Genomic DNA, 16194 nt, shown 5'->3' with positions numbered 1-16194 from the left:
CTAGATTTGAAGCTTTCGTGACTGCAAGGATTCATATTCTTAGGTTTTTTCGGTAAAGTCACGTAGGTAAAAAATTAAAATTAACATTTTACTTTTATTAATTTTATTTTTTTACCTACGTGACTTTACCGAAAAAACCTAAGAATATCAGCCATAATAACCCCCCCCCCCAAACCGCGTCCCACCCCCGTTTTCAGTAGTGGCACCGCCCACGCAGGACGCGTGGACCAATGAGCGCCGGCGCTTCGCGACTGTGAACTGGAGGGTGGGGGTGGGAGATTCGGGCGTGGGGCTTGTAGGGTTGGGTAGTCGGTGAGAGGGGTGTGTCTAGGATGGGGGGGGTGTAGGGGGGGTTGTGTGGGGGGGGGGTTGTGTGGGGGGGGGTTGTGTGGGGGGGGGGTTGAGGGGTTGTGTGGGGGGGGGGTTAGGGGGGGTTGTGTGGGGGGGTAGGGGGGGGTTGTGGGGGGGGGTAGGGGGTGTTGTGTGGGGGGTAGGGGGTGTTGTGTGGGGGGGGGTAGGGGGGGTTGTGTGGGGGGGTAGGGGGGTTGTGTGGGGGGGTAGGGGGGGTTTTGGGGGGGGTAGGGGGGGTTGTGTGGGGGGGGTAGGGGGGGTTGTGTGGGGGGGGTAGGGGGGGTTGTGTGGGGGGGGGTAGGGGGGGTTGTGTGGGGGGTAGAGGGGTTGTGTGGGGGGGTGTAGGGGAGGGGTTGTGTGGGGGGGTTGTGTGGGGGGGGGGATTGTGTGGGGGGGGATGGGGGGGGGTTGTGGGGGGGGTAGGGGGGGTTGTGTGGGGGGGGGGCGCTCGTGGCCGTTGCCGAAGCCCGCTGGGGGGGAGTTTTGGGTGCGGGCAGCACGCGCGCGCAGTGCACTCTGGGTCGCTGCGTCAGGAGCTCCGGGGCGGTGCTGGTGGCGGCAGCAGCAGCAGGAGCGGCTATCGCGGTGACGAGAGAGAGGCAGTAGCAGCAGCAGCAGCGTTCGTCATCGGCAGCAACAGCAGCATCATCATCAGCAGCGGCATCATCAGCAGCGGCAGGGCTTTCTGCACAAGTGCGCGACCTCCCCCAGCCCGAGTGTGCCCCACACAATGTCCAAGTTCGACCAAGTGCTGCTTCTGGAGCCGCCCAACGAGCTCAAGTTTAAAGGTGAGAGCGTGGCGGTTGGTGGTTCGTGGTGGGTGGGTGGTTGTTGTTGGTGGTTGTTGTTGGTTGTTGTTGGTGGTGGTGGTTGTTGCAGAGGGACGTGACTAGGCGCTTCCCCTGTGTCGTCTCCCGCCGCCGCCGCCGTTTTTTTTTTGCCGCCTGCCGACTAGGCCGCGGCGCCATGTTTTTATCTCCGGCTTCTTCGCGGTAGGCGACGAGGAGAGAGATGAACAACAACAACAACAGCAGCAACAACAATAACAACAATGTTGTTGTTGTCGTGGTAGTCGTCTCTCGCTCGTCGCGCGGAGCGAGAGACGGAAGATGGAGCCGAGAGAGAGATGAGTGGAGAGACGGGGGGAGGAGGAGGAGGCACGCTCGATGGGGGCCCGATGGTGGGGGGAGGAGAAATGCGGTCGATTTGTGTGCGGATCGATTGAAGGTGGACAACGAGTGGGGTGGTGGTGGAGTCCACTCGAGGTGGGCGGTGGACTTTCTTGCCTTAAGGAGGCGCCCGAGGCTTGCTGGAGATAACTCGAAATCACGCGAGATGGACAATGGGCGAGATGCATTCCCAAGGAAGGTGGACTTTGGAGTCGTGATTAGTGGGTAGATTATAGATGGGCGATATGCACACACTGCAGTACTTAAGGTGACACCGACGCTTGCTGAGGAGGCGGTAACTCGACTACCTCGAGATGGACACAATACGCGAGATACATTCCCAAGCAAGGCGGACAATGTCGTAGAGTGGGTCCACCCGAAATGGGCGATGGACTTTCTACTTTAAGGACACACCGAGGCTTGTTGAGAAGGTAACTCGAAATTACTCGAGATGGACAATTGGCGAAATGTATTCCCAAGCGAGGGGGTCAATATAGTAGTAGATTAAATCGTGGATACGTTAGAGATGGGCAATGCACACTGTCGCCCACTGGAGATGGACACCGAAGAGATGGACACACGCGGAATGATGGACAATGGGGGAAGGTGCGTGTGTATGTACTGCAAGCGAGGTTAACGAAAGAGCAGTATATTAGATGGGCTATATTCTTCGAAGACACGAGGGATGTACAGCATACTTAAGGAGGTTGCATAATGCACCAGATAAAATGTACAAAGGAGGAGATATGCACGCGAGGTGGACAATATCGTGAATGGTCGATGTGGGCAGTGCGCTGGACGGCCACTGCGATAGGCACTAGACTAGCAAGACGCTATGTGAACAAACAAAAAATACGAACACTTGGGTTAGGTGAGACGCGAGAGAAAAGACGTACGTCTTTGAGGAGATGGACACTGGGGGTGAGAGACCACGTGTTAGGATAGGCGGTATGGTAAATAGATTATATGGGCGCAATGCACTTAGAAGACACTGGATTAAACGCTGCCCCTCATACACTCAAGGTAGACTGGGAATACACTGGAGAGGAGGCCAGACTAGTGGGAAAGATTAGACTAAATACGCGAGTAAATTCTAGCGTAGACGCTAAATAGATACAACGTGGATTGGATGAGGTGGACAGCAGGATGAACGTTCTGCTGGGAGTGCCACAGTTGAGAGATGTTAACTACCTCGCCTGGTATACAGGAGGTTGTGGGTTCGATCCCGACCCTGACGCCTGCTGTATAATTGGAGTTTGCGGTGTCTCTCTCTCCCCGTGGTCGCGTGGATTTTTCTCCGGGTCCTCCAGTTTTTCCCTCCACATTTAGAATCGGTGTGCGCTTGAGAGTATTTGGCTGCGATAAATTCCCACATGATAAACCACTTTTGTGTAGGTATCACTTTTGTGTAGGTATCATTTTATGTAGGTATCAAAAAGAGCTATACAGCTCATTGGGCCTTACCTGGTAAAATAACAAGTCTTGTTTTTTAAACATGAGATTAGGTGCACAATGCACCAGATGTACATTAAAGTAGGCACTGGGAGTAGACACTAAACTGTAGAAATATAGACACGAGGAACACAAAGGCTATATATAAAATAGTATAAAAGGACACTAGACTCAAGAAAGGATGAACACAAGAATATATGAACAGCATAGGAGATCGATAATAAACTAGACACTGCCATAGTGGGCATTAGATGAGAGACGTCACTGAACACACACTGACCAACGTGGCTAAGCGTGGTCAAACACCCCCCCCAAAAAAAAATGTGCCACAGAGCCTTTCATCCAGCAGCGGATTTGACAAATGTGTAAATTATAATTATTTTAAACTGCATATAACACTGGACAAGAAATACCCAGCCTGTACATTGAGGGACCAGATCAGATAGACACTAGACTAGATAGACAATGCACATGAAACTAGATGCTACGCTGGACTACATGCAGACTAGACAATATAACACTGTCAGATAGACATAAGACCAGACGCTTACTTCACTTAATTGATTTAACATTTTTTGTTTATCCAGGAAGGTCACAGAGTCACGGGGCTCGTTTTTTTCAGGAGCATCCTGCATTTTGGTTTTAATTTGAAGATTCTTTCAGCCGAATAATGTCGAGTGTTTTGTATCTAGTATTTAGATACATGTATCTAAGCCTACGTGTTAAATTGAGTGGTTTTATACCTGTGGGAGGAGACCGGAGCGCCCGGAGAAACCACCCCGCTTTGCGCGAGGAGGCAACGCTCTATCCCCCGTACAGATGGAAACAGATGTCGATTAGTCCACTTGCTGGTTACTGCTTTCTCCTGCCGAGCCAGGGTATGACACCTCACAACACCCAACGGAAAGGGAATTTCACAAGACTTGTGTGATCCACCAACCTTGGCATCCCACAGTGTGCTGGATTCGAGGCGCGTGCCACCACCGCCTGGCATAAACCAGACTCAATTAAACGTAACAGTGGACTGGAAACGACAAGAATTTGGCATGGAACTACTGTTGCCTAACACAAACACAAATGTGAATGATTGTATTGGCTACGATAAGGCAACGTTTTAAGTGGGACTAGAAACGATTACAAGACAAAATACAATTTTTATTTCACACAAACACCCTTTCACGACCAATATCTTTCTCATTTTGTTTCTTTCGGGTTAGATTGTGTAAGTATGAAGTCAATTAGAGCGATAGCCCCTCCATCATCTGTCACAGCCAAATAAATTAAGGTTGTCACGTGGGCACATGTGACACTTGAGTCTGTTGAGAACCGGTTAGGTTGAAACACGAGTACCATTTTTTTTTTCATTTTATAAAACTAGGGACACTTAAACTTGAGTAGATAGATGATGGGCAGTAAACTAGAGAGTAGACTGCATGTAACACTGCACTAGTTAGACACTACATTATATTAGCTATACTAAACAGACTGTACTATAAGACAAGACGACAAATACTAAACTGGGACGAGACTAGATGAACAATAGGCAGAAGACGAAACTCTGGACAGCTTATTAGACGCAATGATAGTGGATCAATATTGGATAAGTGTCTTTATTCCACAATATTATTATAGCTACTATAATTAGTTTGAGTACATGACAACTCTACCAGTTGAGTTTAACAGTCAGCTAGACTACAGGCTACACCACACAGACACTACATTTCAATCGGCCTAGATCGAGAATAGATTAGACACTCAACTAGATAGAAATAATAGACTAAATTTATATTACACTAGTCTAGACTAGACCCTAGATGAGTAATATACACCAGATGGACGCTAGATTTGGATGATGACATGGCCTATTGGTACCACGTTTGCCGTTTAACCGTGCAGACCGCCCTGGTTAATCCCGCAGTCTGTACTAACAGTTAAATAGACGCCGCCAACTGCCTTGCTCGCAGTGTGCTCATGAATCCCATGACATCACTGGAAATGAGTAGGCCGGCATCGATCACCTGATTTGGAATCCCAATGGGACATCTCCCTGCTGCTATGCAACGACTGCAGATCAAGTCTGTGCAGAACTGCGACTTCTTGGTCGAAGGGGAAAGCCTTTCGTGACAACGGTGCAAATGCCACATTTGACTAAAATGTTATTATTGCGTCAATGATTGGACTAGCGAGAAAAGGACTTAAGATTAATATTAGATATAAAATGATGAAGCTAAATCTTAAGCATAAGAGTATTCTAGAAACAGACCAGACTAAACTGACAGCAGACTACAAACCAATAATAGTTTAGATAAAGACTAGACTGATTTGAGCTGAAAACTAACCTGTAATACACAGGAATTTACTTAAGAGTAGACTAAAAGCAGAAAATATAGACATGGACCACACCACGTAAAAATTTTATCTGGACAAACATATAAACGAGACTGTGGCGACTAGACTACAGCCAGATTGCACGGGAACGTGATACCCGGACCAGGCTGTATGGAGCTCGTTATTATCCACTGCAGAGCCACAATCGATCTAAACCAGGAGTTAGATGCATACCAGAGGCAGAAACCAAGGACCAGATCCAAGCACCAAAACAATACATCAGATGCAGAAGTACAACTCGGAGCGGATAAAGGACCAGATTAGACACACAGCATTGGCTTAAACCTGGAAAAAAAAACTAGGATCAAACTATAACTTAACAAGAGCCAACAATCGGGACACCAGAACCGGAAAAGTATAGAACAGGGGTCGGCAACCTACGGCTCCGGAGCCGCATGCGGCTCTTTACGGGCTGCTTCTTGACAATATGTACGTATGTACAGTATGTACTCAGATGCATTGCGGCTCTTGAAATACTGAATTTTGTACCGAATTGGAAAGAAATGGCTCTTCTTGTTATTTTGGTTGCCGACCCCTGGTCTAGAACAACAAAAATAAACGAATGGTAACTTGAGCAAAACTAGAACCGTTTGAAATCCAGAACGAAGAAGATAACCCCCACCCCCCAGGATCTACAAATGGGGAACTCGGTGCGATGTTCTCACCAACACTGGAAAGCACGTAACCTTTCGACCCAGGAAAGGTCCTTGGCCATTCCAGCTGGGATCTTGTTCAATTGCTCCGTGGCCCTTAAGCGTTGATCTCACGATGCCGTGCTTGGTTTGACAGACAGTCCAGGTGAGAGCGTACAGCTCTCTTCATGAAGGAAGAAAGTGGGCCTGGCATTGAGTCCAATCGAACAATTGCACCTACTACAATACAAAGCACAGATTCGGCCAAGGTTTAAAATACTGTTGACATATCGGGTGGAGCAGCCACATTTCCTACCTCATTGCGCTTGATTGCATTCATCATATTGCAGTCAAGTTGACTGATGAATCCAGCACTCATTAATTCACTCCAGTCCGTCGCCTCCTTATAGCTCTGCTGTCGCTACTGCCATGGTTACCCTTCCTGTGAACTTGAGTCATTGATTCTCCACCCTTGTGGACTGACCGTTTTGTCGTCTCCAAACTGTCCAACAACCCACACTGCAGGTCACAACACACTCGTTCACACTCGCCCGTCCACTTACCACTCTGCAGGTCACAACACACTCACCCATTCACACACTGACCCATCCACTCACTCGCCCACTCACTCGCCACACTGCAGGTCACAATGCACTCACCCATCCACTCACCACACCACAGGTTACAATGTACTCACCTATCCACTCACCCATCCACTTGCCCACACTGCAGGTCACAATCCACTCACCCATCCACTCACTCACCACACTGCAGGTCACAATCTACTCACCCATCCACTCACCACACTGCAGGTCACAACGCACTCACCCATCCACTCACCACAATGCAGGTCACAACTCACTCACTCACCACACTGCAGGTCACAACTCACTCACCCATCCACTCACTCACCACACTGCAGGTCACAATGCACTCACCCATCCACTCACCACACTGCAGGTCACAATGCACTCACCCATCCACTCACCATACTGCAGGTTACAATGCACTCACCAATCCACTCCCCACACTGCAGGTCACAACACACTCACCCATTTGCACACTCACCCATTTGCACACTCGCCCATTTGCACACTCGCCCATTTGCACACTCGCCCATTTGCACACTCGCCCATTTGCACACTCGCCCATTTGCACACTCGCCCATTTGCACACTCGCCCATTTGCACACTCGCCCATTTGCACACTCACCCATTTGCACACTCACCCATTTGCACACTCACCCATTTGCACACTCACCCATTTGCACACTCACCCATCCACTCACCACACCACTTCTCTTTCCTTTCCTTCCCTCGCACCGCTTCACTTTGGAATTGCCTCCGATGGTCTCTTAACCCGAGCTCTTCTAACCTTGCTTAATTCAAGACGCGTTACCTATCGCAACTTTGTGATATTTGTTGCTGGTCAGTTGGTGTTTTGGGCTCGTGCTCGGCAACTGCGATTAAAACGCAAAGTAAGGTGACGAGGGAGGGTGGGGGAGTGATTAAGAAAAGGTCAAATTCGAATAAGTTTTACCCTTTATGGCAATAAAACAGGTCTATAAGATGTTCAAACGCAAATAGATTTATTTTGCAAGGAATCAAGTCTGCATTAGCCCCAGGTACTTGTGGTGAACAAAAAAATAAAACATCCTCTGATAATATATGCATTGTCTTTTAAACTGATTGGCAATGGTTCCAATATAAAAAAACAAATTAAGGTTCCCGTGAGAATCCATACCCTCCTGGCTGGATATGTGAAGCAGGCCAGCTCACTTCACAATGGATGTGGAAATACAGCACGAGTCAGAACTTGATAAACACCAACACTAGAGCTGGATAAAGACCAGCAATAGGAGTAGAACGGGTTAAATATAAAACAGAATAAGAACCAAAGACCAGAGCCAGGCAAAGAGCAGAGTTTAACAGAATTAACAATACAAACGTAAATGAACTGGACTACCATTGTATCGGAACCAGACCTTCATAATTTATTATTTATACCACGCCTCCCAGGCAGTGCCTCAAAGCAGTGGAACAAAGGGGTAAATATGACGTTCAAAACAATGCAGTCGAGACAATATACACTAGGGCAAGCACCACATAGAATCAGACAAGAGATGAACTTAAATCATTCCACCACTTCAGACAAGAATTGGAATCGAAAAACTACGCCCAGCCATTCCATCCTCTGCGCCCGCCTCCCCCACCCAGCCCCTCCCCACCCGTGACGGCCGATGCCGGGATCGTCCTTGCCGATACACGTGCTGTTGGAGGGGGAAACTCTGCGCTCACCCGCAACGGCCATGTCCGTGGGAGACCTAATTAGCGGAGAATCTAATTTAGGCAGCGGGATAGGAGGTGAGCGGGGATCGTGTTTCTGTCACTGTAAATTTAGTCAAGCGGTGACGTCGGCGGCATGCTTCCCGGCTCGCCGCTGTGCTTAGCCCCTGGCCCCCCCCCCACCTCTGCATTCATAGAGGGTGATGGCGTGTGGAAGTTGGTCGCACGGAACGTTTGATCGCACGGATTGTTTGATAACACGGGAGAGGGAGAGAAATTTCACTCGCCCGCGTTTAGATCACTCGGACCGTTCCATCGCGCGGAGACCGTTGTCAATCGCGCAGAACATTCGTTCCATCACCCCGGAGGCTCCCCGGCACGCCACCGCACTGAACGTTCCATCGCATGGGGAACATTCCATCGTGCGGAAGGTTCAGTCGCAATTCGACGTTCCGTCACGTGGAACGGTCCATCGAGCTAAAGTTGGATCGCATAAGGTTCCCTCGGCACGGACGAATCGGTACGATTACTTCCCTGCTGCAACCCGAACGGTGCGTGGTGTCCCGCCCCCCGCAGGTCCGTTCACGGATGTCGTCACCACGAACCTGAAGCTGACAAATCCATCCGAAAAACGGGTCGTGTTCAAGGTGAAGACCACGGCGCCGCGCCGGTACTGCGTGCGGCCCAACAGCGGCATCTTGGAGGCCGGCTCGTCCATCAACGTCTCTGGTAAGTACGGCGCTGTGTCGCCGGGCACGGCATTGCCAGCACCAGCCATAGACACGATCTAAACGGGCGCTGGAAACGGTGCCGAGCAATAGACGTGCGCCTGAATCTTCCCCGCGCTGTGACAACACGACCGCCAGTAGCCTGAGCAGCTGAATTTCTTGCGAGCGTTCATTCCACGAGATTCTGAATATTTATACTGGAGAAATCCGATGAGCTATAAAGCTCTTTTTCACGCATGTCAAATGTCCCACTAGGTGGGGTTCTGCTATCCCGAGTCCTCTCGCTGTCTCGGATTCGTCGCCGTCCCCCGCAGTGACGCCGCATGCTTTCATGCCCTCGTTGGCGTCGCAGTGGCGAGATGTTAACTCCCTCGCCTGGTATGCAGGAGATCATGGGCTCAATCCTGACTCTGACGCCTGTTTAGTATTTAGCTGCTGTACATTTCCACGTGGTGGGGCACTTTTGTCTAGCTCAGTGGGCCTTTCCTGGTAAAATAAAAAATCGTTAAACAATACAACTCCTTGCCATTCACCCTTCATTTTCCCTCTTTCTTTCGCTCGGCTTTCATCGTTCTGAACTTTCCAATGTAGTCTTCCGGCTTTTTGGCCACATGACCGAACCATCTCAGTCCTCTGCTCACCCAACTTCCACTCTGTCGACGCTGCTGCTACATTGACTCGCTGTCTCGCCTCCCCAGCTCCCTTTAAAGAGGACTGTTTAAATTTCGATTTCAAGCTTTCGTGACTGCAGGGATTCATCTTCTTGGTTCTTTCGGTAAAGTCACGTAGAAGGAAAATAATAAAATAATAAAAATAAAACATAATAAAATAATTCTCACGACGTTTCGGCCACAACGCAAGCAGCCATCTTCAGGTGGAGAACAGGTCTGTCAGACTCTGTCTACTTGACAGACCTGTTCTCCACCTGAAGACGGCTGCTTGCGTTGTGGCCGAAACGTCGTGAGAATTATTTTGTAATGTTTTATTTTTATTATTTTATTATTTTCCTTCTACGTGACTTTACCGAAAGAACCAAGAAGAGGACTGTTTAACGTTCGGGCAAATAACTGACACGATTTTGGGGGGCTTCCAGCGACAGCATTTCAGAATGAGAATCAGAATATTCTAGATTTGAAGCTTTCGTGACTGCAAGGATTCATACTCTATGGTTTTTTCGGTAAAGTCACGTAGGTAACATAAATCAATAAAATAAAATAAATGAAAACAACTAAATTAACGTCGTGATTTAATTCAGTTGTTTTCATTTATTTTATTTTATTGATTGTTTTACCTGCGTGACTTTACCGAAAAAACCAAAGAGTATGAATCAGAATGTTTACACCGGAGGAATCCGACAAGCTACAAAGCTCTTTTTCACAGATGTCCAGTCGGGGGCGGGTCAGAACATTACATTGACTTGGATCAATAAGATCAGCTTTATTGATCGTGTGCAGGCAGGTGCTAGGTGGATTATTGTATCGGAGAGCTGTTGAGAGATGGCGACGACTTGGAGCCACTTTCATCCGGTAGTGGAATAAGGGCTGGAGTTTCAATTAACGTGTCAGTGTCACCTCCTACGCTGAGGGGTGGGGGGTGTAAAACATCGGCCAATCACTCTCCCGGCTTGCTCACCCCGTTGCTAAAGAACCGTGCAGAGGATTAGTTTTGACTTAACTTTCGTGTCTGCAGGAAATCATATTCTTTGGTTCTTTCGATAAAGTCACGTAAATGAAAAGAATATTTGAAATTTCTATTTTTATTTTTTTTATTTTTATTCACTTTATTTTTATTCTTATTTTTCTATCTACGTGACTTTACCAAAAGAACCAAAGAATACAGATGGTTCGTGTTGAGCTCTCGTACGATTGCCGTGGATGGAGCTTCACTGTGATGGGAGCTTGACCACTCCCAAGGAGATGGCATCGGTAGCCTGCCAAGAGTATGACTGGATTCGTTTCTCCGTTGCCTCCCTCTGCCACCGATAATGCAAGGCACAACGCTTCTCCTGTTTCTGCTTCTCCCCTCGAACTTTTCAACTGCGGAATTCTCTCCCGTTGTCTCTTTTCCCCAAGCTCTCATCATCATTCACATGATTTCATCATCATCATGATTTTGAACCTCACTACCTTGCTGATCTCGTCCAGGAGCATAAACCGTCGCGCGAATTCTGGTCATCCCCCCAGCGGCTTTTGGCGAGCCACCGGACAAAGAGGGTGGTCACCGCCTCGCGCGGCGCTTTCAGATGCGCTCCTGCGGCCGTCTGGAATGCTCTTCCTTCCGATATTAGGAAGCCACTGGCGCTCTGCACTTTTTAATAATTTAGATTGAAGAACTCATTTCTTTAGAAATGCCTTTTGTGCTCGGTTCATTGTCCTTCCCCCGCACGTCCAATTAGCGCAGTTGGCTATGTACGGTACAAATAAAGTTCAACATGCATAAATGATGGCCATCATCAATCACATAATCCACTTTTGCATGATCGCTTTCACCAAGCCGTCGCCTCTTCGCAGGGTCTTGCATTGCAACGATCTCCTAGTCTAGATTCGGTGGTTCTCAACCTTGCCAAACCACAGCGGGGAGGGAGGGGGACGGACGACCCCTCAACCTTCAGACATTTTTGCAGATCGCCATGCAGTCATGAAACGTGGCGTTTTTGTGCAAATCAATCGTGCCTGCGACGGTTCGGCGGACTGCCTGGCCGTGGTCTCGCGGGACCACGTGTTGGAAGCCATTGAAACTCTGGGGTTTCATCCATCAACGACCATTTCACATTCAGGTGGTCAAGCCAGATAACCGCGTCTGCTGTAATGTCTCCTTCGTATGTGTGGATCGGGGCATTGTGTAGTTATACGTTGTGCGGTCTATGCTGGAGTTTCGAAGGTGGCTGGCCGTGGTGCTGGCCTTCGTAGCTGCTTCCTAACAGCACTTGCCTCAACAGTGTTTAGGTTATACGGGGGGCATCTTTGTATTTAACATTGTCTGACGACTGCGCGTGTTACGACTGCGTGTGCATCTGATGACGGTGCGTGTATCTTATCACTCGGCGCGTGCGTCACCGTCCCTTTCCTATGTGCGTGTGCGTATGTGCGGTGTGTGTTTATGTGCTCGATAACAGCACTCGCCCTCCCATAGTCTGTTGGGGCTACCCCCTGGGGGGGGGGGGGGAGGAGGGGGATCTTTGTGGATGTGATGTAACGACCACGCGCGCGCCTCTGATGCCCGTCTACGTCTCTGACCGCCGTTTCTCCCCCACCTCCGCCGCTCCCCCCGCAGTTATGCTGCAGCCCTTCGACTACGACCCCAACGAGAAGAGCAAACACAAATTCATGGTGCAGACGATGTTTGCGCCCCAAGACACGTCGGACATGGAGGCCGTGGTGAGCCGCGGCGCTGTCGGTTCCGCCTGCTGTAAAACTCATCAGCAGTTTAACTTTTCGTGGGGGGGGGGGTGGTGGTGGAGGGGGGAGGGAACAACGTCCGCTTTGTCGGCGCACAATAGTGAGCATTGTACCCTAAATACGTTTCGTCGCCTCGACGCCAATTAAGTGGCTGTCTCAAAAAACTTGACAACCCGTGTGTGTGTGTGTAATCATTTGCACTTGTAAGGAGCTTTTCCACGAAAAAAGTGTCTGGCCCCATCATGCGTGAAAATGAGATAAAGAAAGAGCCGGGTGGCGGAAGAACAGTCAAAGAGGGGCACAGATAATTAGGAAACCCCTTGTGAAAATAGAGTGTAGAGTTCGCTATGGGACTTTGAGTTATCAACACTGTTCCGGAGCCTCATCTCCAGTGGTAGTAGGGGGTCCCATCACCGGTGGGGGGGGGGCACCAGTAGGGAGTTCTACAACCGTGGGGGGGGGGGGGGGGGCACCAGTAGGGAGTTCTACAACCGTGGGGGGGGAGGGGGGGCACCAGTAGGGAGTTCCACAACCAGGGTGGGTGGGGGTGGGGCACAATTGGCAAACCATAGGGACCCTTGTGGTGGCATAATGTTGTTGATGATACGTACTGTATGTACCGTACTTGACTATGCTGATCTTTATGGGTTGGTGTGGAGATGTGGGCGCACAGAAGTACGATTTTCTGCACTGCCCTGTCCGCTGCCCAAAAGCCGATATATATATATATATTTTGTACATACAGCACCTTGGTAGAGGCACGAGCCAGGCTTCTACCTGCTTTGCTTCCGCGTTGTAACAAAAGCGGGCACGATTCAGGAGCTTTGGTAGCAGCTGTGCGCGGTTTGTCGTTGGCGTGCTTCAATCGTCCGCGTGTGCCCATCGGTGCAACGGTTACTGACGGTCCACTGGAACCCTGTTGACCGGACGTTCTAAACCGGTCACCGGTTTTCGTCTTTATCAACCCCGCCCAAGGCTCCACCAGTTTTGATTTGACGCCGTCTCTGAAGGACGTTGCTACATCGGCGAAACCCTCACGGCGTCGCGTCACGAGTTTTCGCGGCCGTGCCATGCTTCCGGATCGTTTTTCGCGCCACGTGCCACGGACCGTTTCTTGAGGAACTGAAGGGAACTAAAGAGTCTTGTCTGTGTCTCTGTTTGTGTCTGTCTGTGTGCCTGTCTCTGTGTGTGTGTCTGTGTGTGTGTGTCTTGTCTTTACCGCCCGCCACCTCAGTGGAAAGATGCTAAGCCCGATGACTTGATGGACTCCAAACTGAGGTGTGTGTTCGAGCTGCCCCCCGACCAGGAAAAGCAGGTGAGAGTTTATTTCCCGTCGAGTTTGCGCAAACACGGAACGATGTTTATCATGCTTGTTGTCGTTGTCGTTACGCTCGTTTACCCGGTGAAGTCTCGCCGGGTCTCGTTTGAGGAGAGTCCCGCCAAGGTTTTGTTGCGGCCTCCTTGAGGCGACGTGGCTTTGTAGTCCCAGGTCTGCTCGTGTTTTGCAATGTTTGGCCAACGCCAGTGACGTTGTCGGGTTGTTTGGCTGTGGGAAGTAAAGCGGAGTACCTGGATGAAACCCGTACAGAACGTGGGGGGTGGGGGGGAATGATGAATCCGACGAGTACAAAGCTGCACGCATACGGCCGCAAGAGTCGGGAATCGAACCCAGACCCTTGTTGCTGCGAGGCCACCAGTGTTACCACTGTGCCCCGGCACCATGGGTTGCTAGGTCAGAGTTCCGGTCAAGGACACTGACCAACCACCTGGTCCTGATGTGGGAAAGCGATGATGATGATGAACCTGGTGAGTGAAGAAGGCCATGCTTTTGAAAGCTATCGTTGTCAGATGTTCTACATTCTGTGAAGCTTTGAGGGAACAAACTCCAAGTTTGTCGTGTTGCCCAATGTTTATCCCAATTGTTCTTTTCAAACCCAGTTACTGGGCACAATCGCAAGCTGTAAAGTAATAAAGATGGAGAGTTTTCACGTTTCTGGAATTGAGAAAATTGGTTCTAAGAGCTTGGGAGGGAGACGATGGGAGGGAGGGGGACGATGGGAGGGGGACGGAGGGAGGGACACGGAGGGAGGGAGACAGAGGGAGGGAGACGGAGGGAGGGAGACGGAGGGAGGGAGACGGGGGGAGGGAGACGTGGGGAGGGAGACGGGGGGAGTGGGACGGAGGGAGGGAGACGGGGGGAGGGAGACGGGGGGAGGGAGACGGGGGGAGGGAGACGGGGGGAGGGAGACGGGGGGAGGGGGACGGAGGGAGGGAGACGATGGGAGGGAATTGCAGGGCTAATGCACAAACACTTTGTTGAAGCTTGCCTGAGGGCACCAAGGTGGGTGAGATGTATCCATGAGGACGTGGGTTCCATCCAGACCTAGCCCACCTGTATATTTGGAGTGTGCGTGTTCTCCCCGTGGTCGTGTGGAATTTTTCTCCGGGTCCTCCGGTTGCTCCCTCCACGGTTAGAATCGACGTGCGTTTAGACGATTGGGCTACTATACATTGCCACATCCATAATAAAGCTATTATGGCTTCAGATCGCGTAAAGCCTCCGTGTTAAACAATTCCACGTGATAAGCCACTTCGCTGGGCTGCCGTTTGTGGCCAGGGCGCTTCTGAAAAGAGCCGTGCGGCTCAGTGGGCCCTTGTCGTTTGTAGAATGCGATAAAGTCGTGCTTCCTCGGCTCTGTTTGTTGGCCGCGTGTCCCCCAGAACGACTTGGAAACGAGCAAAGTAGCGAACATCACGGCCGCGGTGAACAAGGCGGAGGTAGGCGCGGCGAAGCCGCTGAGTGCGGCGCTGGACGACTCGGAGGTCAAGAAGGTCATGGACGATTACAAGAAGCTGCAGTCGGACGTTCAGAAACTGCGCGAGGAGAACCGGAGGCTCGTGGTAAAGACGCACACGGGGACGATATACGAGAGTGCGCAACGATGGGCCCGTAGCGTAGCAGACACCTCGGAGCGCTGGGATAGATGCACGGGGACAAGGGAGGGACCGGGCAAGGGAAGGAGGGGACAGGAAGTGGTTGGCTTGCTCACCCACCCACCCACCTCGCCCGCTTGCACACACCTTACCTATTCACTCGCCCACCCACTCACTCGCACATCTGTTAATTCTCCCACTCACTCGCTTGCCCACACACCTACCGGTTTACTCACATACTCACCCACAGACCTACCTGTCACTCACCTACCCACTCACCTACTCACCCACTCACACATCTGTTAATTCTCCCACTCACTCGCTTACCCACACACCTACCTATTCACTCGCCCACCCACTCACACCTACCTGTTCACTCACGTACTCACTCACCCACAGACCTACCTGTCACTCACCTACTCACCCACTTGCACATCTGTTAATTCTCCCACTCACTCGCTTGCCCACACACCTACCTATTCACTCGCCCACCCACTCACTCGCACATCTGTTAATTCTCCCACTCACTCGCTTACCCACACACCTACTTGTTCACTCACATACTCACTCACCCACAGACCTACCTGTCACTCACCTATCCACTCACCTACTCACCCACTCGCACATCTGTTAATTCTCCCACTCACTCGCTGACCCACACACCTACCTATTCACTCACCCACCCATTCACACCTACCTGTTCACTCACATACTCACTCACCCACAGACCTACCTGTCACTCACCTACCCACTCACCTACTCACCCACTCGCACATCTGTTAATTCTCCCACTCACTCGCTTACCCACACACCTACCTATTAACTCACCCACCCACTCATTGTCTTGTAGCGTTTGC

The 16194-nt window shown here is 50.5% G+C and overlaps 1 protein-coding gene across 1 annotated transcript in view; it reads left to right on the top strand.

Annotated features, from left to right (window-relative positions):
• Positions 1–858: 858 nt before the first annotated feature.
• The window catches only part of LOC144949638 (vesicle-associated membrane protein-associated protein B-like), an 18387-nt gene continuing 3051 nt past the window's right edge, over positions 859–16194 (top strand). Inside the window, 5 exon segments of the mRNA XM_078879620.1 lie at positions 859–1139; positions 8854–9006; positions 12279–12382; positions 13638–13718; positions 15125–15304. Of these exon segments, the coding sequence (XP_078735746.1) occupies positions 1082–1139; positions 8854–9006; positions 12279–12382; positions 13638–13718; positions 15125–15304 (576 nt within the window). The 5' untranslated portion in view covers positions 859–1081.

The sequence above is a fragment of the Lampetra fluviatilis genome, chromosome 54 (assembly GCF_964198595.1).
Source record: "Lampetra fluviatilis chromosome 54, kcLamFluv1.1, whole genome shotgun sequence".
NCBI classification, from domain to species: Eukaryota; Metazoa; Chordata; class Hyperoartia; order Petromyzontiformes; family Petromyzontidae; genus Lampetra; species Lampetra fluviatilis.
This window is presented reverse-complemented; position numbering and strand designations above follow the sequence as displayed.